The 26273-nt window shown below is 33.7% G+C and overlaps 1 protein-coding gene across 2 annotated transcripts in view; it reads left to right on the forward strand.

Moving 5' to 3' along the window:
• LOC100650658 overlaps positions 1–26273 on the forward strand; it is a 316011-nt gene that overhangs the window by 276697 nt on the left and 13041 nt on the right. For both annotated transcript variants that reach the window (XM_048411568.1, XM_020866089.2), the window contains 2 exons: positions 12432–12602; positions 22964–23108. In XM_048411568.1, coding sequence (XP_048267525.1) covers positions 12432–12602; positions 22964–23108 — 316 coding nt within the window. The remainder of the gene's footprint in view (positions 1–12431; positions 12603–22963; positions 23109–26273) is intronic.

The following is a 26273-nucleotide window of genomic DNA, read 5'->3' on the forward strand; positions in this document are numbered from 1 at the left end:
AAGTATAAACTCGTGAAACAGAAAGACGGTGTAAAGGTACTCTCTAAATAGAGCTTTAAGAATGAAGAATGAACTCCGGTAACATTCCGAAGTAAATATAAATCAACCTACCCTCGAACAGTCTACCTGAGAGCTACCAACTCATAAAACGCGCCACAATATCTGTTTGCGAATAAAAATAAAGTATTCTCTTTCAGAAAATTTTCGGAGTGTATGAAACAGAGGGCAGGATTTGTATTCTACTTTAAGCTGGGACATTCGTTCGTTAAATAAAGTTTATGATTTTTAGAAAACTTTTACTTCATTCGTTTCCCTATATATGCTTTTTCTCCGCAAATATTCACCTTTTTTATAAATTACTATTTAAATAATTTTAATAATAACTCGAGGAATGCCGTCTTTAATTTGTGGTGGAAAAAATCTATAAGCAATAAACCACAACATTAGGAAGCTTTATTCGTAACAGAACCATTATTTCTCTTTTTTATTTGGAATATATAATACATATTATATATTATATCGCAAGACGGATCTCAATTTGCAAATTTATGAGTTGGAACGAATAAAGTGATAACTTTCCAATAATTAGAAATTTTGCTCGTAGAGCGAATGCCTAGATTGAAAATGGAACGCCTGTAATAAAGGAATAATTTCATTTTTGATAAGTTAAGAGAAGATAGGATAAGGAAAGCGGAGAAGGTTAATAAGTATAGTGTTCGGGAGCGACGCGATGAACTTAGGAAAATTTGTAACTGCCAAGAATTTATCGGCGTAGCTACTTTCTTACCCCTCGGAGTTATACGAGAGGTCAGCAAAGGGATGACGCGAACTTCCTCCTTTGGATTTAAGTTTGTTATTAAACTCGCACGTCTGACCTCACATGCCTGCCAGCTTACTAACAAACTTGGCCTATTATTAGGTACACGTAAGGGAAAAGAGGCCTATCATGTTCATTACGTCGGAAGAGAATGTTTAAAAAGTTACCTATTTCTCCATATAACTTATTTTTCTGAAAAGTTCGAATTGAATCGTTTTAATTAGCACGACAGCAACGCTTTTTTATTTGACACGAGATATCCTGAGAAACGCGAAACGAAACTTCGAAAGTAGGTAGCACGGTTTAGTAGATAATATCCTTGTTTCGATCAGACACTGGGGGAAATTACGGTTAATTAACTATGTATCGAAGTTGGCCAATTTCTCCGTTACAATTACTCCTAAAGTGTTGTTAATAAGTAACGCAGAATGGTAGAACAGTCCTGTAAACAATTGAGACTCATCTTCATTTAAAATAGAGAATTGTGATACTAATACTCTCTTTAGGAGTTTTTTCCACTTTTTGTGAACTTTTATTGCTGATTATTACTTATTAAAATAATTTATTAAAATATCCGCGATATGCAAGAATGTATAAAATATTTAGATCGAGTTCTCGTTAATTAAATTTTTTTACAAACCCATGAAAGCACGTACCAATGGTTCTATTATTGGATTCGTGCTATGCAGATATCCAGCTTTCGCGAGAGACAGATATTAGCAGAAATACCATTTGATTCGGATAATAAGATGTATTGGCGTAATCAAATTATTCTGTGCTTCGGAACAGACACGAGGTGTTAACTTACAGAAGTCCCGTGAGAATAACAAGTCCTTCGGACTATCAACTATTCCTGTCATTGCATTTCAGAATTGGCTAATACCATCATACAATCGAATATCACGCATCACAGACCAGACCTTGATACTATTGAACGCGATTAATTATTACTATCTGCAATTCAAATAGCTATTTCGTTGTCTATAAACTCGTGTCGCACTAAAACAATAAAATTAATAACTTTATCAGCAATTTTTTGCTATAATTAATATCGTTTACAATCTCAAATCTCGGATCTGATTCTACGAAATAAATGTCAATTATTCCATTATTAGTCGATCTATCATTATTGACGAAGCAATTATTTAGTTAATTTCGCTTTACGTCGTTATACACCACATAAATGTAAATACAGATATAGTTTCTATAATATATATAATTCAAAAGTTAATAGATAAATATACAGACATATCGATTGATCCACTAACTATATACATTCCAATATTCGTTCTGCTCATTGAGGTATTTTAAAATACAATAGATGTTTTATGACTAAACGATAAATTTTTCACGACGCGAAATCGTAACTCAATGTTGATATATCGACGTGACTGGCTGTGGCACTTTCGTTCTATTTATGAATATTAAAATCTACCTATCTGTATATAAATATAAAATTTTGTATTATGCACTTTATATGAAACTATACTTACTATAAGTACAAGTAAGTATAGTAAGTATACTTACTATAACTATACTAACTATACTTACACCTTCATTCGCAATAATTTCTGATTTTGTATAAAATAGCTAAGAACGCGTGAAATCTAGGAATTTAATTTTTCGTTTCAAATTTAATTTATTTACTTATTGTTGTACTAAACATAATTAACTTTGAAATTTAATTTTCATTTTATATCACGGATTTAATTCGTATCCCTTACTACTGTCTGACCAGTAGAGCGTCATTTTACTTGTAAAGACTACCACAGACCTTAAACGTATCACTGAAATAATATGATTAAGTTACTTTGACTACGAAAGTAACTAAGCAATTTTATATCGCGAATGCCTTGATACTAAAAACTTTGTAATTTAATTTACGACTTTATCGCAGATTTAATTCTTATCGCTCACCAATGTTACGTAACTCGTTTATCGTGTGACAGCATAACGATGAGGATGAATGGGCGATTGGCTTATCGTTGGAACGTTTATCTTAGCTCGGCAACGGAAATTACAGAAAGAGCACACCTGCAAAAGACATAATATGTCAGCCAAAAGTCTCGTACTCTATATCGAGAGTATGAACGTCCGCTCTATCGACCGTATTTGCACGAAGCTCTCGAAACGCGATAACACGCAGTTCTAGCCAGTCTCATCAAGCAGGTAATTCATCAGCAATAATAGCATTTCACAGCCATTATATGATGGTATCGATCTAGTGAGTTATATCGAATTCAGACTAATCCTCCACCTTGATCCGTCTTTGAGGCTTAGGATAATTAAAATTATCCGTCATCTGTTAGTAGAAGCTAGTGTTAAGTATAATATATTTCATGGTTCTTTCATTTCTGTGCGCAAAGAATAGAACAAGAGCCATGATACTTAACAAGTATATATTTCTAAAAATAAGAATATACTTTTGCATATCATATTATATACTGTATACTTACATTTTTATACTGAAAGAATTTAAATTGGAGAAAATAAAGAAAAATTGAAGAAAATATGATGTTAATTGTAATAGAGAATTTTAGTGGAAAAATTAATATGTAATAAATCTTAGTCTAAATATTATAGTAATTGAAAGAGAAATTAGATACTGACTAGAGAGAGAGAGAGAGAGAATTGTGAAACTTACTGAAAAGATGATACAGCTGAATTCTTTTCGAAAAATAAAATAATTATATGACACCCAGATTGATTTAGAAAATTCTATCATGAATTTGCAGACCTTTATGAGTACGTATTATAGTGACTTTATTTTATATACGTACTTGATACATGATAGAACAGAAAACTATAATTATTTAACTAAAAATATTTCATAATAAATTAATATATTACAACTAGAGCAACTAAATCAATACAACTGATCAACTCGTAACGACTAACGACACGCACAACTCGTGCCAACTAACGACAATTCACAACTCATGTTAATCAACGACAACAACCACCTTTACCGCCAAAGCGTCCCTTCTGAATATTTTTCATACTCCTACCACATACACGTTTTTATAGTCGTCCATGACCAAATATGATCACGTTCGGCTTTCCAGGCAACCGCTTTTCTGAAAGAGCCAAAGACCTGTCGCTGGGCCCGATAACTCATTTCCCATCCCGTCTGTCGTATCAGCATTTTCACTTTCTATCTACATTGTAGTTCGTAATACTTGCAAGTTCATCGAGTTTCACATAATTATTTCACGATACTATGATATAATAATGTAATAATGGTAGGTATTTAACTTTACGTACAACTTGTTCACATTAAAAATAAAAAAAAAATGTTTCAGCCCCCATATATTACGTTATTATAATTTCGAATTGATTTAAGAAGTATAACTAAATAATCAATATTTTTGTTTCGCAACAAATATTCGTGCTTCGTTGCTCAAAGAATTATGCTCTAACGAAAAGAAATTTTATTCTTCTCCAACGAGCTATAGCACGCTTAAACCAAGACGGGCTTTAATCCCAACTTTACTCATAAACATTAGCCCTTCCTCGTTTCGCCTCTGCATCCCTTTTAATACATCTATATAAAAAAAAAATCGAGGCGACGGGAACAAAAAGATACAACCTGACGATATTACGCTAGTGGGGAAATTTACGAGTAAATAAACGCCAGTCTAATTTGATGATAAAATTTAATAAAGGTTCACACGGTCAGATATAGACCATGTTCCACAATTAGTTGCGAGATCGGAAATTTATCGAAAACGCGAGAAGAATAAGAAAACTTTGTTTCTGCAATCAGTTTATGCCGTAATTCAAGCATTCTGTCATCGAATCAAATTCGACGCTATTGATACCAATCAATAATGTGCTATTGAATTTCCTCATTGCAGTATAGCTGAATAAATAATAGTCCGTAAACTGTCCGCGATCGTTCTGCACACAAACGAAATTGGACACCGCTAAAATTAGTAATTAATAATCGATCTTCGTTCGTCAAAAAATCCCAAACAAGAGTTTAACGAAGAAGTTCACAATAAATAAATACAATGGCTACAATTAATTAGTAGTGTAATAAATTTCGTATTTCGTAACTACAAAAATTGAATATGAATGAAGATGAAACAGAGAACCTGATGAAGAAACTTTTCATTGAAAAACAAGAATATGTGCCAATACCTTTTGCCACTCTAGAAATTTTTATTATTATTTGATTTTTGTTATTTGAAGTAGTAGAGGGATTGAAAAATAAACCGGAAAATAGTGGAAATAATGGAAATATTCATATATTTGTGGATATAACTAAAGGAATTGGATCTGAATGATTTGTTTCTCGTTTATTAAACGTTATAATTATTTTTTATATTTGATATATATATGTACAATTGGCTATTTTGAACTTTCGGGAAATTTCATATTTTTATGAACGTAACCAGAAAAATGGAATCTAAATACCAATACGTTTCGCTTACTAAATACTGTAACAAGTATTATGTTTTAGATATTTCATATACTTGTACGAATTATATGCATTCCCTACATTTTTCTATCATTAGCTTTCTCATAAATAAATGCATGAATATCAACAATCAACTACATAATTAATAATTATTATGTACAATGTTTTATCCAATCGCTGCTTGTTTGCTAGTTTAACAGATATTCTCGGGAAAACTTGTCGAAGCCAATCGATAAATGTATCGTCACTCTCAAAATTACTAAACTTTATTGCTGGAAACACGGTTAAGAAGATCAGAAAAAGCGTTGCGTTGAAAAATGGTATCGAATTGCAGGAAGCAATATCGAGAAACAAAGAGGAGAAGAACAAGTTGTAGAACGAGAAAGACAAATGACAAGAAAGTTGTTTTCGAGCTATTGTAATAGCCGCCACGTTATTTTCTAGCTGGCGCTTTATAACGATAAAAGCATCGAAATGGCAAGGAAGCCAAAACGGCCATTACGAAGTGATAAAGAAAAACGTGAAACGCTGAAGAAACACGGATCAAGAAAACGATTAGATTACTCGAGCCCGGTAGTCGATTAGTCTTCGCGATAGTTTACAGGTTCGCAAGAAACTTTCCAACCTAGTAGAAAAAGTTAACCGGCAATTATCTCGAGTGACTGGCTAAAGAATATAAAGGGCAACGAAGTTCAGACGAGAAAGATCGTAAAATATTAATTGCTACATTATTAACGACGAGTCGAATTGCATAACGCGAATATTAAATGAATAAATTATTAAAATTTAAACGAAATTACGGATTAAATTATAAACTGAGACACGCGCGCCAATTGTCATCGAATGTAGCTTTAATTAAAGTTTTTCTTCAACCGTTAATTATAAATATTCGATGCTACAACGTTGAAACAATCGGAAACGACACCAGCTGTAATCCCCTCACTTTCATCAGAAATAAAATCGTAGAAGAATGAAAGATTAAAGAATTATTCACATTTCGTTCGTCGTTCAAAAAAGCGATTACAATCTACGGTTATTCAGTCTTTTGTTCCCGGGATCGACAGGACCAGGTTAAAGCGATTTCACACGGTTGCCTTCGCTTCTAAACGCTTTTTAAATTCTGTAGTTAAAACGAACTTTCTATCGACCATCGTTCTATGATAACATCTTAGCACAACTCGAAGCACGGACGAGAATACTTGCTGTAAGTTAGTTAAGAAGGCTGTTGTTCGAATAAGCTCAACGAAAGTATTATATTCGCGAACGAGTGAAAAATGAAAGAAAAATGGCAGGGTCTCAGAGCGAAATAATAAAATTGAAGACAAAACAGGAATGAAAAGCTTGCGCATAGTTTGAAAGAAACAAAGGAGAAAAACTGTTTCGGCGTTGGTGGTGAATATTTTTACGCCCCTTTATTTCAGCTAATAGCCTGTCTCGACATTTATATCAAAGTTCTCATTCACCTGCCTCTCACGGACGATCATTACGATTTCTCTTTTATCCTATTCACACCTCGACTTTCATTGATAGAACTTTCATCAGATCCAGATATTATTAGGAAATCTTCTACATAACTGGATTCGAATTCACTTCCGACGCGAATAAGAATGACTGTGATGAAGTGATGATATTTGTCAATTCATCGTATTCTACCCTTTGCAAATGATATATAAAAATTTTATATTAGAACTACCGATTTGTAGTATGCGAATGGTTTGAAATTAAAATGATGTAATGAAAACAAATATATACATGTAATCGTGTCTAGCGTGTCAGATCGTTAATAAATACACTTCCCTCCGTAAGTATTAAGATACTTGCCGGTCTCACACAAGGAAACGATTTAAAATATGTAAGAAAAATTTGTAAAAGTTATTTACATCGAAGTTGCAAATTAGGATAAATTATCATGTTTCCCTGAGTTTTGTGACAGTTGTGGACGAGAGTGTAAGTAAGAAATAAATTATTAGGTTGTCGAGAACAAAAACAAAGATATGTTCCAGTAGAACAAAATGAATAATTCAATAAAATAATATAAAACAAAAAATATTGTGCACCGATTATTTCCTTATAAAACGAAAGAAACTTTTGGGACAACCTAATAATAATTAATAAAAAAACTTTGCTAACGACTAGTTTTGCGCTTTACGAACAACGAAAACAGTTCTGGCGAAAAAAAGTGAAAAATATTGAGGATTAATTTTGTTAAAAGCATTTGCATGCTTTCAGTAGTTCGCAAAATCAAAAAATAGAAAACTCGTCATTTTTAGTTCTAGCGTTAAGAAAAACGAAATTCTCTTCGGGACAATAATTTTGCAATATTTCGTATAATATCTCCTGGGTTTTAAAAAAAATCGCAATTGTAAAAAAGTCGTAATGAAAAGAACGTATGGCAATTATAGCCAGCAATAAAAGTAGCAGTTGACAAGAGAACAAACCAATAACTACGCTGCAAACCAGCAATGCGAATTGCAATTACATAAGTAATTCAGCAACAATGAGTTGCTACCAGTGGCCTTATTGGATACTTGTGGATTATATGAGCAGTATTTTAGAGGTCTCGTGATTTCATTCGGAACAACGAGTTTTGACACATCGAAAATTGTGCACTTTTACTGTGTCCAGTAGCGTGAAACGACTGCTGCAAACACATATCGTTTGCAAATGCATTATCATTGGCCAAAATTCATTTAGTATTCGATGTAATCTCACCAAAAAGATGTCTCAAAGGAAATGAAACAAAACTTTATTATTCTCCTCGATAATTACTATAATGAAACGAAGAAGAATGACAAACAGAGAACAATAATTTTCGTTTGGATTTACATAATTATTTAGATTCGTACAATCTATAAGAAGGCCATTTTTATTAAAACAAAAAACCCTACGATATTACGATACAAGATTACAGTGTAATATTATTCCAAAATAATTAAAAGCTGTTTCACTCATAGTGGTTATAAGTACTTGCGCGTCGTTCTATTTTTAATATTACTTTTAAATATCAATTAATTAGATCTAATTCTAACTATATTAAATTTCGTATCATTTAAGAGTATTCTTACGAGTATTTTTAGAATATTTTACGACTACGAAACTTTAGTATTATAAGATCTGAAATGTATAACATCTGAAAAAAGATATTTCATTGGAAAATACTTTTGTACTTTCATATTACTGTATACTTATCCAGATTTAAATAATAAGCACAATATGCTTTATGTAAATAAAAATAGCCTGGTTATAAGAATTGTATGAAGATTTTTGTCAGAGATTGTTAAACTGCTGATATTTATACAAATTCGCGTTTTCATGTAATTAAAAAAAGATTGAGCTCAAGTAGAAAATTATTTCGACCATTAAATATCATAAGGGATAATTATACTTCGCATATTTTTTATGATTTTGTATATTATATACATTCTATGGATTTTTGTATCTTGAAGCTTCCCATAAATGCATAAAAATCCGCAATCTAGCGATCGTATTCTAAGGTGTACAACAATTGCAATTTGTTCCTTTGTCAGTTGTCATTTATATGCTCCCGAGTACAATACCTAAGAATGGTAACGGATTTGTAGAACTATCGGAAAACTGCTGAAAGCTTTTGTTTCGAGATATGAGAAAGACTCGAAAGCGATCGAGTGCGTTCGTTTATTTCGCTTTTATTGAGGTCTCTGCAACGGGGCCTGCAATTTCGCGCGGTTTGGGCGCAGCCGGTCCGTTTCAATTAACGATAACGTCATTTAGTCGCTTCACAAAGGGATTTGCAATTTCGAAACAACCTCGGAATGAGACTACCTGTGAAAACGCAAAAACGTTTCGACATAAGAACTAAACTGATTCATTGAAACAATGAAAATAAAATAAAGAAGCGGAAGCATCCAACACTTTCTATAAATTTCATTCACGAGAATTTATACATGTAAAAGCTGTAATCTAAAATATTAATTTTGTTCTCTTCTTGTTCTTTTTCTTAAAACAAGAGGAAAGAGGTTTTTCTATCGATTTCTGTTTTTAGAAATCCCCTTTTGCAGAGATTCGTTGTTCTAGCTATTAAATGATTTTATGGTTAAGACAGGGGCCTATCTGGTCCATGAACGAGTAGATCAGCACATTACAACCGTTCTCATTCATCATTTATCTCACCTTTCTCCTTTCACCCTTACTTGAACCTCTGCTGTTCCTCGAGCACGGACAGGGAAAGCTTAAAGGCCGAAGAGGAAAAATGAATCTGGAAAGATCGAAGAAAAGTCTACAAAAACCAATCTTGGCGAGCAAAAACAGAGGGAAAAGACAGATAAATGGGAATACGATGGTCAAAGATAGAACTCGAAAGACAGAAGAAAACATCTTCGAAAAGATTGCGAGCTGATGATTAAATCGTTCATTGAAAAAGTAAAAATTGTTAAAACCTATACAAATCTCATCTACAGAAACTACTGCAAATTAAACAAATATCTAACATCATCAAAAAAGTCGCTCTATCGTGTTTCCATAATTTTAGAGAGATTCTACAAATTACTAATACTAGCAAATATTTAACATAAGAGTAGCATGTTCGATAACGAAAGAGATAAAATTCTAAATAAAAAATAAAATTCTAATAGAATTCTCTAAATTAGAAATTAAATTAGGAATCGCAAGTGACTCTCCGATTGGAAAGTTATCAAATTGTAAAAACTGTTAGTGCAAACTATCTTTTGTTTCTGAAGGATTGGAACTTGAAGGCATAAAAAAGTAATTTATAATATACAATCCATTGCAAAATAATCTGTTCGTGGAGATTTAAATCGCTTCAATAAAGAAAAGAAATTTATAATCTGCCACTTGATACCTAACTAACTATGACGATATCATTGACGAGTAAATTATCGCATAAGAAGGTTTCCATCTTTCAACTGAAAATCAAATAATGGCGATATTTAAGCGAAAAGTTAACAGGTATGGAGAAAAATCTGTGCCTGAAAGAAATTGATAAATATATTCGGTCCATTCTATATGGATTTACCAGATGCTAAAACGCAGAAAGTGCCTGGGATAAAATGGCGTGCAACGTTGTGGAGAGAAGCTGAGCTGCTCCCAGCGTAACAGGAGATAACGCAGACTCGTTTCTCGCTACATAAACTCATCTTCCACGGGCGCAACCCGTGGACTGACTACGACTATACAACAGCGAACGAAAATCCTGCCGGAGATCGGGCTTGAATCTCACTCGAGCGCGTTCTTTCGTTACTGCTCGCGAAAAATGTCGTGCGCCCATCAAGAGCCGCTCAACCGAAATAAATCGCGGAGACCAGTTAAAAAATGGAACCCGGTTGATCATTCGGATCCATGTCAAAAAACGTAAAAGAAAAATAACACACTGGTAAGAAAAATTGATAATTACATAAAAATTATAAAGAAACCTGGAAACAGAGGAAGAAGAGAATTCTGTTGGCTACTTAAATTTGTGTAAATAAGGAAATAATATAGGGAATAAATTGGAAAGAGATATAAATAGAGAAAATTAGAAATACCAAATGGAATCCTGTTAGTCATTTAAATTTATATGAATGACAAAATGAATGGGAGTAAATCGGAAAAAATATAAATAAAGAGAATAAAATGCAACCCTCTCAATCGCTGAAATTCGTGCAAAAACGAAAAAGGTAATTAATGAGGAGTTTGAGAATTATTATGTATAAAAATTGCGAAGCTTCTTTATTTTAGAAAATTTTATAATCATGAACTGAAGTAATTTGGACCTGTAATCGTTTACGACGTGAAACTAAAAAAATATTGCACTTAGAATAAATGTCTCTAGATTCTTTCGTAACATCTGAATAAAAATTCTTAATAGCTATTTAACCAGCCAATGAGGTGGCCAAACGAAAAATTGAGTTTGTAATTCGAGCATATTCGATCTCGTATTTGCATTTTATGCAAATTCAAAGAGAGGCAGAGAGAAATAGGCGTCCGTATAATTGGAAATTTAAAAATCGTATTGCTGAAATTCCTACAACAGTGAACACAATTTTAAAACGATAAACATTTGTAGATCGATAAACTACGATTCTCGATTCCACGGAAGAATTATTAATTATTTAATGTATTATAGCTTTTCTGTTCAGAGAAGAAAACAAAAAGTAATAATAGTCTGGATATCGAAAATCTGAGATAAGGACTGGTAGATACTAAGAGCTTACTCGTAGTTCTCCTTCGCGATAATTTTCGTCGGAATACTTGGAGGTAACTTCGGACGCCCTTACGAAATTTTAGAAGGAAATCCTCGTAGTTATCTCGAAAACTACTCTCATCTGAAGGAAAGTTTAACTTACTTCTATCGCTATGATTTCTCTTAAAATTATTCTGATAGTGAACAACGAGTAAACACGAGACTTTAATAATTTCAACGAGTCCAATTTCACGTCCTAATTAAATTCATCGTGCGTTATTACGATGCCTCTATTAGCGTTCCACTACGCGAGATATAACGTCGAAATGACCGACATTATGGGTAAATATGCACGTGCACAGAGAAAATTTGCGCGCATCCTACAAATATTTGCAAATTATCTAGAAATACAAGAAAAATACATCATCCTCTATTGCTTTTATTCTTAGGATAATAGAGACACGTACTATATTTGTATCTGGTATTGTTTTAAAAAATGAAATTTACATAATAGTTTTGAATTACAAATGCAAGAAATATATGGAAAAGATTAATGTTGTGAAGTTGTTTCACGTTATGCGATGAATCGTGGCATAAGTTAGCGACACATAATTATGGCTAGACATTTGTCCCCAAGCATATGAGACGGAAACTAATTTTATCCGAGTTACGCTAGACGAATTTGTAGAGCAATGTATATGCATAACTCATATTCTCGCACATAATGCTTGTTATATGTTTTGCAAAAGCCAAGTAACACAAGGGAATGAGAAAGTTATTCTAAAAATGAAATCAGAAAAATATTCTTTTGATATTATTTTAAAAATTGACAAAATATTTAAAATATTCCAGGCAAACATAAAAAGTTTTTGAATACTCTAGTTTTACAAAATTAATGGAATAACGTTTCGAAGAAACTCAGGGGTCGAAGATTCAAGTTAGAATTGAATATGAACGTTACTAATGAGATCGATTGATAGTATTCTTCGAAATACAAAGGGACATTAAAGATAAAAACTTTTGTCTTCTTTCAGGTCTCCTTCTTCTCAACCAGCCCGGAACTGTCCAACAAACAACGCTTCGAATATTTCTCGCGTACAATACCGAGCGATCACTATCAAGTAAAAGCAATGGTGGACATCGTGAGGAATATAGGGTGGCGTTACGTATCTATTATATACGAGGAAAGCAATTACGGAATTAAGGTAACGTATGTTTTTCTCCATTGATATTAAGCCAGATATTTTATAAATTGTATATATTAATTAAATTTGTATGTTATTGCTGAAAGTGTAGTGTACAAATAATGTGCGATTTTATACTGGTCGAAAGATTTTCATAAAAAATTTGAGAAAAGGTCATTGGTCCTTTTAAATCGATTCTACGAATTCCAAATAGTGATTTCCATTAGATATTAATAAATAATAATAATAATAAATAATAGTAATAGTAAATAAATATCATAAGTATACTCGTTAAAATTATTCATAAACAAGATTCGTAAAAATTCACTATTCTCTTTTATATCATTTCTATGAATGGGAAGATAATTTTCGTAGAAACCGCCCTCTAGTGTATCGTTCGTTCCATTTCCATTTTACCAAAAAGTAAATTACGTGAAACGGAATATCTATCGTTTTAATAACCGATGCCTGAATTACGGCGTGAAGATAATTATTGGACTTATATGTAACTGCAATGAGGATGAGTGATGAATTAACAGGGATATATCGCGCCGATGTGCACAGAGAAAATCAGCGGGTACGCGCGAAAAATACGATCTCGCCCCTGTGAAATTCGGTACGAACAGTTGATTGATTCGGCCGGATAAGTGTCCTGAAACAATGCATTCAACCGACAATGCGATCACAGCTGCAGCTATCAACTCCAGAAAATACCCATTTAACCATCACGCATGGCATATTCATTGTAATTTTTAAATAAATGAATCTCTATGATCAAATTACCGCAACGCGCCGTTCACACGAGTCGAATGAATACGACATTATTTCGTCGAATTTTCAGAAACTTGTCACTGTTAATTAGTAGTTGAATATAACAAAAGTATAAATCTGTTCTTTACTCTACGAATTTTATTTTGTTTAAACAAAATTGCCATCGTTCCTCATTTTCCAAACCATAAACTCCATTACAAAGGGTAAATCAGTATATATATATATTTTTTTAATTGTCAAATAATTCTTACACATCCTCAGTTTATATTTTCCGCTGTCTGTCACGTTCCCCATTTTTTGAAATAAAAAGGCAAAGAAGGATGAGATTATATAAAAAAAAATAAAGAGTGCTTTTGATACCGTTAAATTGTAGTCACATTAATTTACATTAAAATCCACGAAACTGCATTCTAACATCCGTTCAGCCAGAGAACGTGAAAGCTACTCGACCACAATTCACCGAATATTTCACGGCAGACCAGAAACTGCAGTGTATCTCATTTGTCTGACATATACGTAATCAAATAACTCCGTGCAAGAGCGCGCTAGTCGCCAGGGTTCTTTCATTTTCTCTGTTTCGGCCGCGGGCTGCCTTGTTTAACGTGACGATCACAAAGGTACAATTCTAGGCTGCAACTTGCCAACGTATGTATTCATTTTTGGACGGTCTCCTCTTTTTTCCGGTCTCACGGCGCGTTATTCATTCTCGTCTGCTCCACGACTTCCTATTGCTGTCGTAATCGCCACTATGCTAATCGAGCGTAATTAAAACCACAGAAGACTGAGTTATTTTGGGGAATTATTCTTAGCAGTGAACGTCATGGAGAGAAATTTACCGAAATATTCCTTCACGCTAGTCGTACGTGAATTAAAACCGCGTGACGATATGACAGATACTATATGTGTTCGTCTTTGTATATACGACAGATAATAATTTTTAGGTCAATAGATATTTTATTTCATGTTTAATATCTTCTTATCGATATCAATACTTTTTCGTTCGTTCTTTATTTATTTCAATTCCTTATCTCGTGTAATTACTGCTTAAGAAAATATCTTAAGAAAATGCGAATGAACTTATCATTCGGCCTAATAGTTTTAATTTTTAGAGGAAAGATTCTTTAATGATTCCTTAATTGTGAATTTTATTTCCTTTGTTTTTTATGTTACTAGCATAAATTTACATGTACCATTATTGATTTCAACAATTTGTTTTTGAAATTTCAAACTAATTTCACTGATTCGGTACAGTCTCGTTTCACGTTGATATTTCTTATCGAATAAATTTTATGTCAGATAATTATATTCCTCCATTTATCTTAATTTTGTACTTCCATTTATAAATCGTCTATTCCAATTTTAATTTCACTAGGAAGAACGGTAACGTATGAAGGAGAAAAAGACGATAACGACATTTTAATTGCAATTGTGCAACGAAGATATCGGAACAACGAGGAATAGGAGAGAGACACGAAGATAAAATTCGCTACGTTTTCGCGAAACAATGTAGAAGAAGAATACGTTTGTAACATGCATGCATAATATTCGGAATTAATTCGTTGAACGAAAGAAAACAATTGAAGGAAGGGTAGAGAGAGAGAGAGAGAGAGGGAAACAGATGAAAAATGAACATATTGCGTGCAAAATCTTGAACACTCGCCTGTTAATAATACGATCACGAAACGAGTAACGTGCGTGCATAAAACAAATCGGCTTTACATCTCATTAGAGTACCACGACAACGAAATTAATAGATGAGCGTAGTGTAAATGTATGCATGTAAATAAACGATTCGGTATTTCATATCGATATACATCGGCAACCGAAACGAACTGTATATATTGCAATATCGATGTTAATGGACTCGTTCGACATCGAACTCCACGATAATTGGTATCTCCAATTCTTTTAGCTTAAAAGGGGAAAAAGTCTAAAAAAAAAAAAAAGGAAAGGTACCACTCTGATAATAATAGTTTAATGGGATTGTAAAAAGAAACAAAAGAATGGCAAAAGGGTTTTAACGAGAAATATACGAGCGAAAGATTAGGAAAAACGAGAAATAATAAGCCACTATGTAATCAGGATAATTCGGCAAAAAGTGAGAATAATAACAGTAATAAACATTGATTTTGAAAGTAAGCCCTCGCTGGATTAATATATTAATTGTACAATATTCTCGATGGAGAGAAAAGATTTCTAAAGAGGATAAAATACGTTTAGCGTCTGTAACTGAAAGAAATGGAAACGAAATTTCCTGAGGGTAAAGCTAGAATTGAAAGTTACGTTTGATACAGTGCAAGCGAGTAGTTGGATATGTCAACTATGTGATATTACATCAGACACATGATATATAACATGCAACGTACGCTACCTACCAGACTTCCATCCAAAGTTTTAAGAAATTTTGTGACAAGTTTTGCAGAACAGATTGAAATGTTGAAACTTTTATAAAGATTTATTTCTGGAATGTTAAATTTCGAAGAAAGCTTACGTTTGGATAGATATGGAGAATCATAGGAAGATAATTTAACCGTTTAATGTGCAGTGATGGATAAAAGAAAGTTCAACTGCTAAGTGAAAAGCGAACTATAATTTTACAAAATTATGGAATTATATTTGACAAGAGCAATTAATCAATGTCATATACAGGGTTTGAGAATCACTGTGTACATGCATCTTCTGACGCTTAGAGAAGTTTCCCAAGCTTCAGAGATATTTTACTAGTTTCTTAGATATTATAATATTAAATAACAGACGAAGTGTCGTACCTTTTTTATTGTTCTTCTTCGTTTCATTTTGATTCGAAGAAGCGTCCCTTAAATATTCTACCATCTGTTGCCGAACATCCTGTATATTCCAGTTACCGTAACGTAGTAAAAAGTGTCGAATACAAGTTATAACAATAATATTCATATACGCAAGTATTAATATTAAACTTCCATTTGTTCATTTAGCATTATGTATACCTACAATATCGATTTTCATGATTCGGAACATTCGGCTACCTTTAATTTAATTGTTCATTTATCGTTCTGTTGACACAGGTACGCCAACAATTATCGAACTTTGAAATCTCTCTGTTCGTGTACGTTCCCTATCAAACTAAATATCTGCTACAATTATCTTTGAAACGACATCAAACGATAATGCTAAAAAAACAGAACTGATTTACCTTGGAAAAGGAAAGAACATATATCCTGAAACAATCTCTAAAAAAATGGAAGAAAATATTTAAAAGCTCTAGATTCGATCTACTCTTTCTTTCATATCCAATATGTATATTTCGAAATTATAATTCAAGTGCAATTAATTATAGAACTAATGAGCTCGACGTACTTTAAATCGGCATGACATTCAACTAGCTGCACAGTTGGGAAATCGTGGTCGAATAAATTCTTCGTGTTAAGCGCGAGTGAATGAACGAACGCAATTAGAATGGTACCGACCAACCGACCGAGGTTACATTACAGTCCGTTAAATACTTCATTCTAGGCACGTTAAATCGCGTGTATATAGTCAATCCCGCGACATTTTGCACAGCGCGAATAGACGGAAAAACGAGGAATTATCTTCTTCTCGAAAGCTACATAACAAACGGCCTTACTAAAAAATTCCTCCGAATAGATGATAAGATTTGTCTTACTTATTCGTATCGAAGTGAACTCGGATTCGTCTAAATGTCGACCAATATTTATCCGTTGATGTTATTAAAAATTAATCGTGTCGCTGAAAAGTTACATCGATCGACTTCATAAATTGAAACGTAGAAAAATTTTTTTAAATTTATATGGACAAAGGAGATTCTTTTAAATTGACATAAAGACTATCGATGTTATTTCGAGAAAGATACCTGAGATCGATGAATATATCGCCGAATCGTGTATTTAATTATACATTAACGTTACTATTATATCCAAGGATATTATGGTTAAATCTTTTGATTTTAATTACATAAATTAACAACTTGCTAATTCCATAAGAACGTAGAAAGTACTGCATCCGGTTTATAATTTCCCAATTAATTTATACATTTTCGCAACAGTTCTGAATATTGAACCGTATGGGTTCTCATGAGCAATAGGCATATAACTATTTGAAAATATTTGAACATTTATTTAATTCCGTATTCTATCTTTTGGAATTTCATTTTTCTGAGCAGCATATACGTTCTATAACACAATATTCGGCCAAAATTTTCTTCTGGTATAAAAGCAGCTCTAACGTCACGAAATTGTTGTACAGGTATACGTCGTTTAAGATAATAAGAACAATTACTAAATTAAACTCCATACTGATACTGATCTTATCCTAAATCATATGAAACTCTATTCGAAATAATTCAATAGATAGCCAAACAACCTTGACTTAAAAAATTTACGGCTAACGGTCAAATGCTTGTGGTTAATGAGATCTAGTCTCGAATCTTTAAGAGTTAGTAGCCACGAACTTGGAATTTCCAAAGTCAGGAAACGTTGTCATTGAAAATTTAAAATGGGAGAATTTTTAACACAAGAACTCAAGCTTGAGAAGATTTAACATCAAAATTAAAAATTTAAGGACTTTACTCTCTTAAAGAACCACAGAAGCTCCAGATTTAAAAAGGTTGTCTCTAGTCGAAGTTAAAAATTCGAATCTCGACATTTTCAAAGTCGGGAAGCTTCAATCTTGAAAGCACAGTTTCCAAAAACTGAAGAGCTTAGATAAATAGATAAATTGGAAAACGTAGATCTTGGAGGCTCGAGGTTCGGAAGCGTCGCTTTAAATTTTAAGAAATATTGATCTAGGCACGTTCAGATCAAAAAGCTTTGACATCTCTTATCTCGCGAACTCTCAAGCTTAAAAGGACTCGAAGTCAACAATGCGCTGATCTATCTAAGCTCTGAAATCTTGATACCGCCGGTAAGTGCTACCATGTCGCAAAAAAAGATTGATGACCGTGGTATCTCGAAGGTGTTCTAATTACCATTCATGTGTCGCGTGAAAGCACGATCTTATGCCAAGATGAATATAAACTCGTTGTATCGCGGGGGAAAAGTATAATAAAGCGACGAAAGCGACGACAATCGTTCATTAAACGATGGTCTAGTGGATACAGATATCTTACAAAAATGTCACATCCAATAAACAATATCGCGATACGGTGGAATTTCGAGATTGATAAATATTCACTCAGACACGGTTGAAAGGATAACCTTTCCTTGTTTCGATAACCATCTCACGTTTATCCCTCTTCTTCGTTCAAAGCGTGGTATAATAACCAGACGTCTGTAATGGTATAAAATTGACTTTCACGTACACGGTAAAATCGAATTTTCACGCGATCCAAAGCGAAGGGAAGCTAGGTATTCCATGAAATGTACTGATTGAAAACGATGAAAGGGACGTGAATACAGGGCGTGATCGTGGCACGATAATGCTTGCATGTTTCGAGTTAGATCTCGATAGATTGCGATAGATTACTCTATGTACTTACAACATAGATTTTATTTGTTTTTAAAATAAAATCAGGTATATCTCGAAACGTACTTCTGTCCACTTCAAACTCTTTCATACATGTACATGGTACATGCAGCAAATAGAACATTAAAGTAGTCAAACTGATAATTTATACATAATTTGCCTTCACGAATAAAAAACAGAATTTTAAAGTTAATTTTAGTAATATTACATAGTTTCTTCTTTTTTTTCTTTTTTTTTTTTTGGTGGATCGTCTCATGTTGTGCGTTATACGTTGTACGTTGTCACGTCGTATGTACCCGTGACAGCCAAATTGTAGTACATTCTGTCAACTTCGCTTGTAATTTATCGCGACTCATCACGTACCCACTTCACCACTACAGAACAATGGACAGGTGTATGGCCAGCGGAACGCCATTGACCTAGATATTGATTCAACAATGACATATGCACGTCCTTTCTCCTTCCCACACAAGCACGTATACTGTTACTGAATGCATTTTGTTCTTGAGGGTTTAAGATGTACCCTTCATTTCCATGCGTTACACTCTATGTGTACAAGACAGTATTTTCAATTGATGTACATGTACACACAAGAAGAACGAAACCAAAGATATTAAATATTCTTTTCTCTTTTTTCTTCCTTGACCTAAATTCTATTTTTTCCGTGACACTCTTACAGTAGTTCGAACGAGATTAGAAAAATTAAATATTATTATCTGCAAAGTATTGAATACGAGAACGCAATATTATTTATCTTCTTTCTTTCCTTACCTTTTCTTCTTCTTCTTCTTTTTCTCATTTACCATCTGGTTTTTTCCTTTTACTCTTCCTCTTCCTTCCCCTCTTCATCTTTTTTAAGCGTCTTTCCAACAATGTCCTCAGTTCAATTAAAATCGAAAAATTTAAATACCATCTTCTCTGCAAAGTATAACAAAGGTGATACTATATAATAACGCAACGGCATTTATCGTTTTCTTCTCCTACCACTTCTTTTTCTTGTTCTTCCTTTCTCGGACTAAAACTATTTCTTGCAAAATATTCTCGTTTGACCAAAGTTCAAGAAATCAAATATCATCTCCTGGAAGATACTGGGAAGAAGAATACAATGCTGTTATGTTCTTCTTTCCTTTCTTCTCTCTTCTCCCTACTTCCATTCTACAGCTACGCCTGTTTTCTCGATTCATTCTACGTTAAAGTTGTTACTTTGTCTTTCTCGGGTTCTACTTACATTCTCTTCCACAGTTAGTGATAACTATCTCACTTCTCATCCCACTCAAATTCACTCCTCTTTCCATAAAAGAAGAACGACAGAACTATTTATCAAAATTTCCATCTTATACCATCATCTAATAACAGCTATTCATCATCATTGTCTTTTCGTATATGTGGCTGCTCTCTCAAAGTTTCGTGCACCTGCATTTCCTATGAAACACTTGCACGATTGTTTTTACGTTTCATTTTATCGGCCGTAATGTTCTGCGTGATATTATGCAATTCCTATTGTACATATCCCGCAAAAATGGAATTAACAACTTCCGATTCGTAAATGGGAAATTTACTTGCCAATGGTAAATTGGCCATTCGTTCAAAACTCCAACACTTGCTAATATTTCTGATAATTTACCATCTGTGTAACAGCTACATGAAAATAACGCGATTCGTAAAACTTGTACAGCTTCACGTGTTACATTAAGACGTTCGAACGAGCAATTACGGGAACAACTTTGGCAAGTCACGGCCCTGCAATAACATATCTCATTAATCTCCTTGTAACCGATGTGACGGTTCTCTCATAAGTATAATATGGTCCTAAATCGATGCGGAAGGAAACAGGTCAGACTGTGAAATCGTCGACGAATTATCGGAACTTCTTCTTTCTTCCTTCTTTTTCGCTGTGATTTGAGAAAATTGCTTGCTCGTAAAAATAGGGAAGAAGCGTAAAATGCTGTTACGTTTCGAGGAGAAGAAAATGGGAAGATGGATCATGCAGACAGTAGAACGACGAGCTACGTTAGTCTAATAATTCTCTTGAATCTTTAACGATACCCTCCGGTGATTTCTGCATTCTCGTTATTCGCTGCTGCCAAGCTTGAATTATTCTCGCTGCACGATGCATGGAAATACGACATTTTTCCCTTTTTTTTTCCCCCCGGTCTCCGCTGCGACACATTCACGCTGCATACTTTATTTCAATATAATGCTTATCCTCGCGTGGTTGCGGTACGCGCGTGTGCATTTTCATTATCGTTAGAAACTGATTCGACCGAGCGAAGAAAAATGAACGTTGTAAATTACCGTTCCGCGTGTTTGTTCTCTTTTTTATTTCCCTAATCCTGTCGTAAGTTCTCGCGAAAATGTATTCGATGATTCCGGGGATATAGGAAGTTTTATAATTCGTGGACAACCAAAATTCGTTAACATCGCAGATTTTCTCCTAAACAAATCCATAGCCCAGTATATTTCCAGCGGATTAATTTGAAAATCTATACCGGATATGAATATTAAATAAAATAAAATATACGTACAATGTTCGTTATTTGTAACAATACGTGACAAATAATATTCGTCAAATATTTGTTTAAAGAAAAAAATATGTGTTGCGAATTCCCATCTTTAGATAAAATCGCACGATTTTTTATGACAAACGTATCAAGGGCAGATGAATTATCTCGCCACTCTACATTGGTATTCGTATCTCATCGAAATGACTGTGTACCATTTTTACGAGTGGACAATTGTTCACGAATGTATAGGCATATTTTTAGTTACGATCATTCGTTAAGTGAAAATAGTCAGAAAATATTTTTATACGCGTCTACTACTATTTTTATTTATCGAATCATTGTACCGTAAGAATTAATCCGACGTAACTATTAATGATGCATATCTGATAAGTTTTACCGTTGAAAGTATTAGGTCATCCCATAAGTTCGTTCCGTTTTTCGAGCGGTTATACATGTTAAGATTGTTTACATACCGTTCAGTTTCATGAAAAAATGTAATCTCCCTCTCGTTGTACAACTTCTTCCCATTTTTCAAGTGCATTGGTCTCTTATCGCCGTATGTTTATAAATTGACACATAAAATGTATACACAGAAGTCGGCACGAACTTATGAGATGACCCAATAGTTAAACTCTGCAACAAAGTAATAATGTAAACTCTGGAAGACAACTAAAACATCGTTGAAGCTTAAACAACACTATAAACGTTTTCAAACAATTCCGATTCACGAAATCGATGTCTTTTTCTTCCGTCAAGAACACGATTTATAGAAAGGCTAAGTAATACAACGCAATGAATAACGAATAACTGTACACTTGAAATCAATAAAAGCCTCGTATCGAATCGATCAAACAACCATTTCTGTGTAATTACCTAAGAGATACACGCTATCATCGATAGCGTTACGTCCATTTATGCTAGTTGTTTGAACCGATGTTTGAAACGATGACAGAGAAATTAATCTCGGCTTACGTCGGATGTATTTGACATCTAAGAGCCGATATTAACCGGGTGGGTGCTAACGCGTAATTTATTTCCACGGGTCGAATCATCGGATCGCGGCAATCTGTCGAGAGATCAACATCAGACACGTGTAACGGCAGATCGATCAACACGGAAGGACACAGAGATGGCAAAGTTTACCTATCGTAAAACGGAAATCAATAACGAGCGACCTTATTACGCGACGACGCGAATTAAACTATTTTCCCTCGGAATGAAATCAGAAACGATCAAAAGAACGTAGATCTTCATTAGACGAGGCTATCCATCTTTTTTTCACTCCCTCGTCTTTTCCTTACGAATCGAAAGGACCATTGGAGAAACGAATTCCAGTATAGAAATTCGTTCCACGTTCTTAGCTACCAGTTCGTTTTTTTATTTTTCTCGCTATTTACAAGTATAATTCATCTCGGAGATGCATTAACCTTTTTATGTCGTATTCAAGAGTGCATCTTTCCATCAAAGGCAAAGTCCCTGATTCGCTCAGCATCGTCGTCTTTGAAACGGAATTTTGCTGTCTTTTCTTCTTTCGTCTCGTTGTTTCAAAGTCTGCTTAGGGTTGCAGTCGCGATACATACTGATAAACAGAAACGAAGAAAATAGAAATTCAATGTGATCACGAAGACACTGTTCGGTTTGTTATAGGCGTTCGAAGAGCTGGAAGAGCTGCTGGGAAAGTACAACATATGCATCGCCATTAAGGAAAAATTAGTGAAAGATTCTGGTGTTGCCGAAGAGAAGGCTTACGACGAGATAGTCTTGAAATTGTTAACCAAGCCGAGAGCACGAGGTAAGCCATTTTTGTTCGAAATATTAAATAACAAAATATAGAAAAAATAGAATTTCACATGAAATTCAAATCCCTCGGTGAGAAATATTCGATTTGTCCTCGTAAAAAAGAAACAGAATTTGAAAAAGTACATGGATTGTAAAAATCGGTTTTTTTTTTATTTATAACTTTCACGTGACGTTGAAATATTTAGAGAGAAAAAAAAATATTGAAACCGGAGGCGTGATCAAAATGATATATAAATAAAATAGAAGAAAAGCTACACAGCTAGCTTATTTTTTAGTACGGAGCAGAAGTATACTGTAGAAATAAATTAGAGGTTCAATGGCAAACAATTCCGAAATCGTAAGATCCACTCGCAATGATTCCCGGTTTGGCCAACTCGATAGCAACCAATCGCAAATTGGAAAGTTCACAACCCTAAACACATAGCTATCGATTTTTCGGCTTTAACCGCGTTACATATGACCGCGTTGCCTAGCACATAAATAGCTGATATCATTGGAGAAAATTTAATACTACTAAGAAACATATATTTTCTAAAATTAAAAATGTACAAAAATATTCTATTTTATTTCTATTCTATAATTAAAATTGTCCACAGTATCTGCAAACTTATAGACATTTTGAAAAGATTCTCCAATTAAATATTTCCCCTGTTTATATATTTGCCTATTTAAAGTAAAAATGTATAAAAAAATTGAACTTTTATCCTACGATTTAAAGTATCCTTATGTATTCCTTAAAATTTCTTGAATTGAATATTTCTTCTGATCTAATAATTACTGCAACGAAAAATATATGAAGAAATTTTATTCTATCTTTATTCTACAATTTAGAATGATCGGTATATAGGAAAATATTTTGTAAAAAAATTTGTAGTCAGCTATTGAAACACATGCACGACAAAGAGAAGAATTTCTCATAAGGATTTCACAGGAAAATAACTTCTCAGGAATTTTTAAACGACACGTAAAAGCAGCTTCGATAAACAGCTGCTAAAATGCATTTATTACACGTAGATGGAAAACTATCTAGAGAATTCTCAACAATGATAGCACTCTCCACGATAATTAACATTTACAGAGAAATTTTCGGTTCGCAAAATATTCGCGTGTATTTCACAAACGAACTTCTATCGAGTTATCAAAGTGTATTTCGTACGACAAAGCTCGCTACTAAAGGGAGGGGGATCGATTGAAACGAGACGAAGGGGAAAAGACTGGCCCATCGGCATGAAATTGAAACGAAAGAACGGCGAAACAAAGATACTTCCGGTGGAACATAATAAAAGAAAAAGGAGAGAGTCTTTTAGCTTTGAATGATAGAGATTCTTATCTGAACCGTGCTCCCATTTCGTTATCAAAATGGGAGGAAGCTAAGACGACTCGATACTTTCCCAGATAAAACGTGAATCCCTGGAATTTCATCGACTTGTCCCGTAATTTCTCAGTTCCTTCGAAATAGGACTGGGAAAACCGAATCTCTTCGCTTTTGTTTCTATTAAAAGAGCACCTCGTTTATCAAGTAAAAACGGCCATCCTGAGTCAGACACGATCAAAGACAAATACAATATTCAACCAGAAAGTTTAACGAAAAATTTTTCGATTTTATCAACGTATTTATCATATACGAAATTAAGATCGGTAAAAATTTTCAATATTTTTCAGTTTTCTAATAGATGATCTTTTCAAAAATATGATCGCAAGGTAATTTGATTTTGTGATCTCCGATATCGTTATCATAATTTAATATTACTCTTGAATTTATTTTAGTAATTAGAATAACCAACAGCAATGCAAACATTTAATCAATACATGCCTATATTTGATTATTCAATTTATCTCTCAAATAGAGGAAACCACTAATTTGTAGTAACATAATTTATATGATACAAATTCTCATGCATCTCGATATCAGAGAAATCTTATTTGTAATCAAACCTGTCGTAAAATGTAGCAACGCAACTTTGAACATTTATCGCACGTTATGGAATATTTCCGCGTATATTGCGCATCTCCAGAAAAGAGAAGTTCGACGTATCGAAAAATCTATAAAGTTCTTCGATGTTCATGAATACAAAGCGGGAATTACCGTGACGCGAGAGTAGGCTAGTTAAGATCCAACTATGTGTAACCTATTTCGTATGAATAGGTATCGCCCAAGGAACATTCGACATCATTGAACTTTTCACTAGGTTCTCTTTAATCCTTTCATAATGAACAGTTCCCTATGAACAGAGGCACGCAAAAGTGTTTTGACACTTACTATAAAAAATTTTTGTGCGTATATTATGCATAAACTAAAGTCCGCGATGCATTTATTCAAAATATCATTAAATATCATTATAAATATGTAAAAATGTATAATTTATCTACAGTAAAATACTCGTAACAATAGCATAGGAGCTAAAACTTTTGGTTAATCGCGTGACTCGTCGCGCATGTAGTTCGTTAGAATATAAAAGCAAAAAGGATTAAACAAAAAGAGATTTTCATGTCGTTTCACCAGAAACTTTCACGCATGGAGACAGATCGAATCTCCTGTAACTTTATAGTTACAATTTTTCCAGTATTTCCAGATATTAACTAAAATCTGAAATATTTAAAAATCCGAACGAAAAGCCAAGCTCGTTATTTAGAATTCCTTTTGGACAAGACCTTTCAGTGGTTGAGTTGCAGACGTTTTTGCTTGAAATCACGTATCATCAATGCCTCATCCATTACGTGAACCTTCCTCGTTCCACGAATCACGACACTTTACGGTTATTGTGCAAACTGACGAATAAACGCGTTAATTTGCGTCTCGTAACGTTTAAATGGCATTCGCGGGCTGAAGTTTCTAGCTATTGAAGCTCTCAGTTTCTCATTAGCTGTTTGTTCTCTTAGCGATACCTAGAATTCATCAGAGTTGAAATTACTCTATTCTACGAACAGAACGAAACGTTGAAAGGTCGGATAACCTTTGACCAGCTCCCTTTTATGAAGACTTATATAGCCCCTTCGGCTTATACAGCTTCGTCTTACTTACCGTTGCAGCTACGGTATCGATGTGTACTTTATCAGGGCTGATCGACGAGCAATCTCAGATCCATTCTCACATTTATCCGCCACTCTTTGTTTAAGACTAGAGTTAAAGTCTCGAGCTTCTCGTCGATATGAGAAG

The sequence above is a fragment of the Bombus terrestris genome, chromosome 13 (assembly GCF_910591885.1).
Source record: "Bombus terrestris chromosome 13, iyBomTerr1.2, whole genome shotgun sequence".
Taxonomy (NCBI): domain Eukaryota; kingdom Metazoa; phylum Arthropoda; class Insecta; order Hymenoptera; family Apidae; genus Bombus; species Bombus terrestris.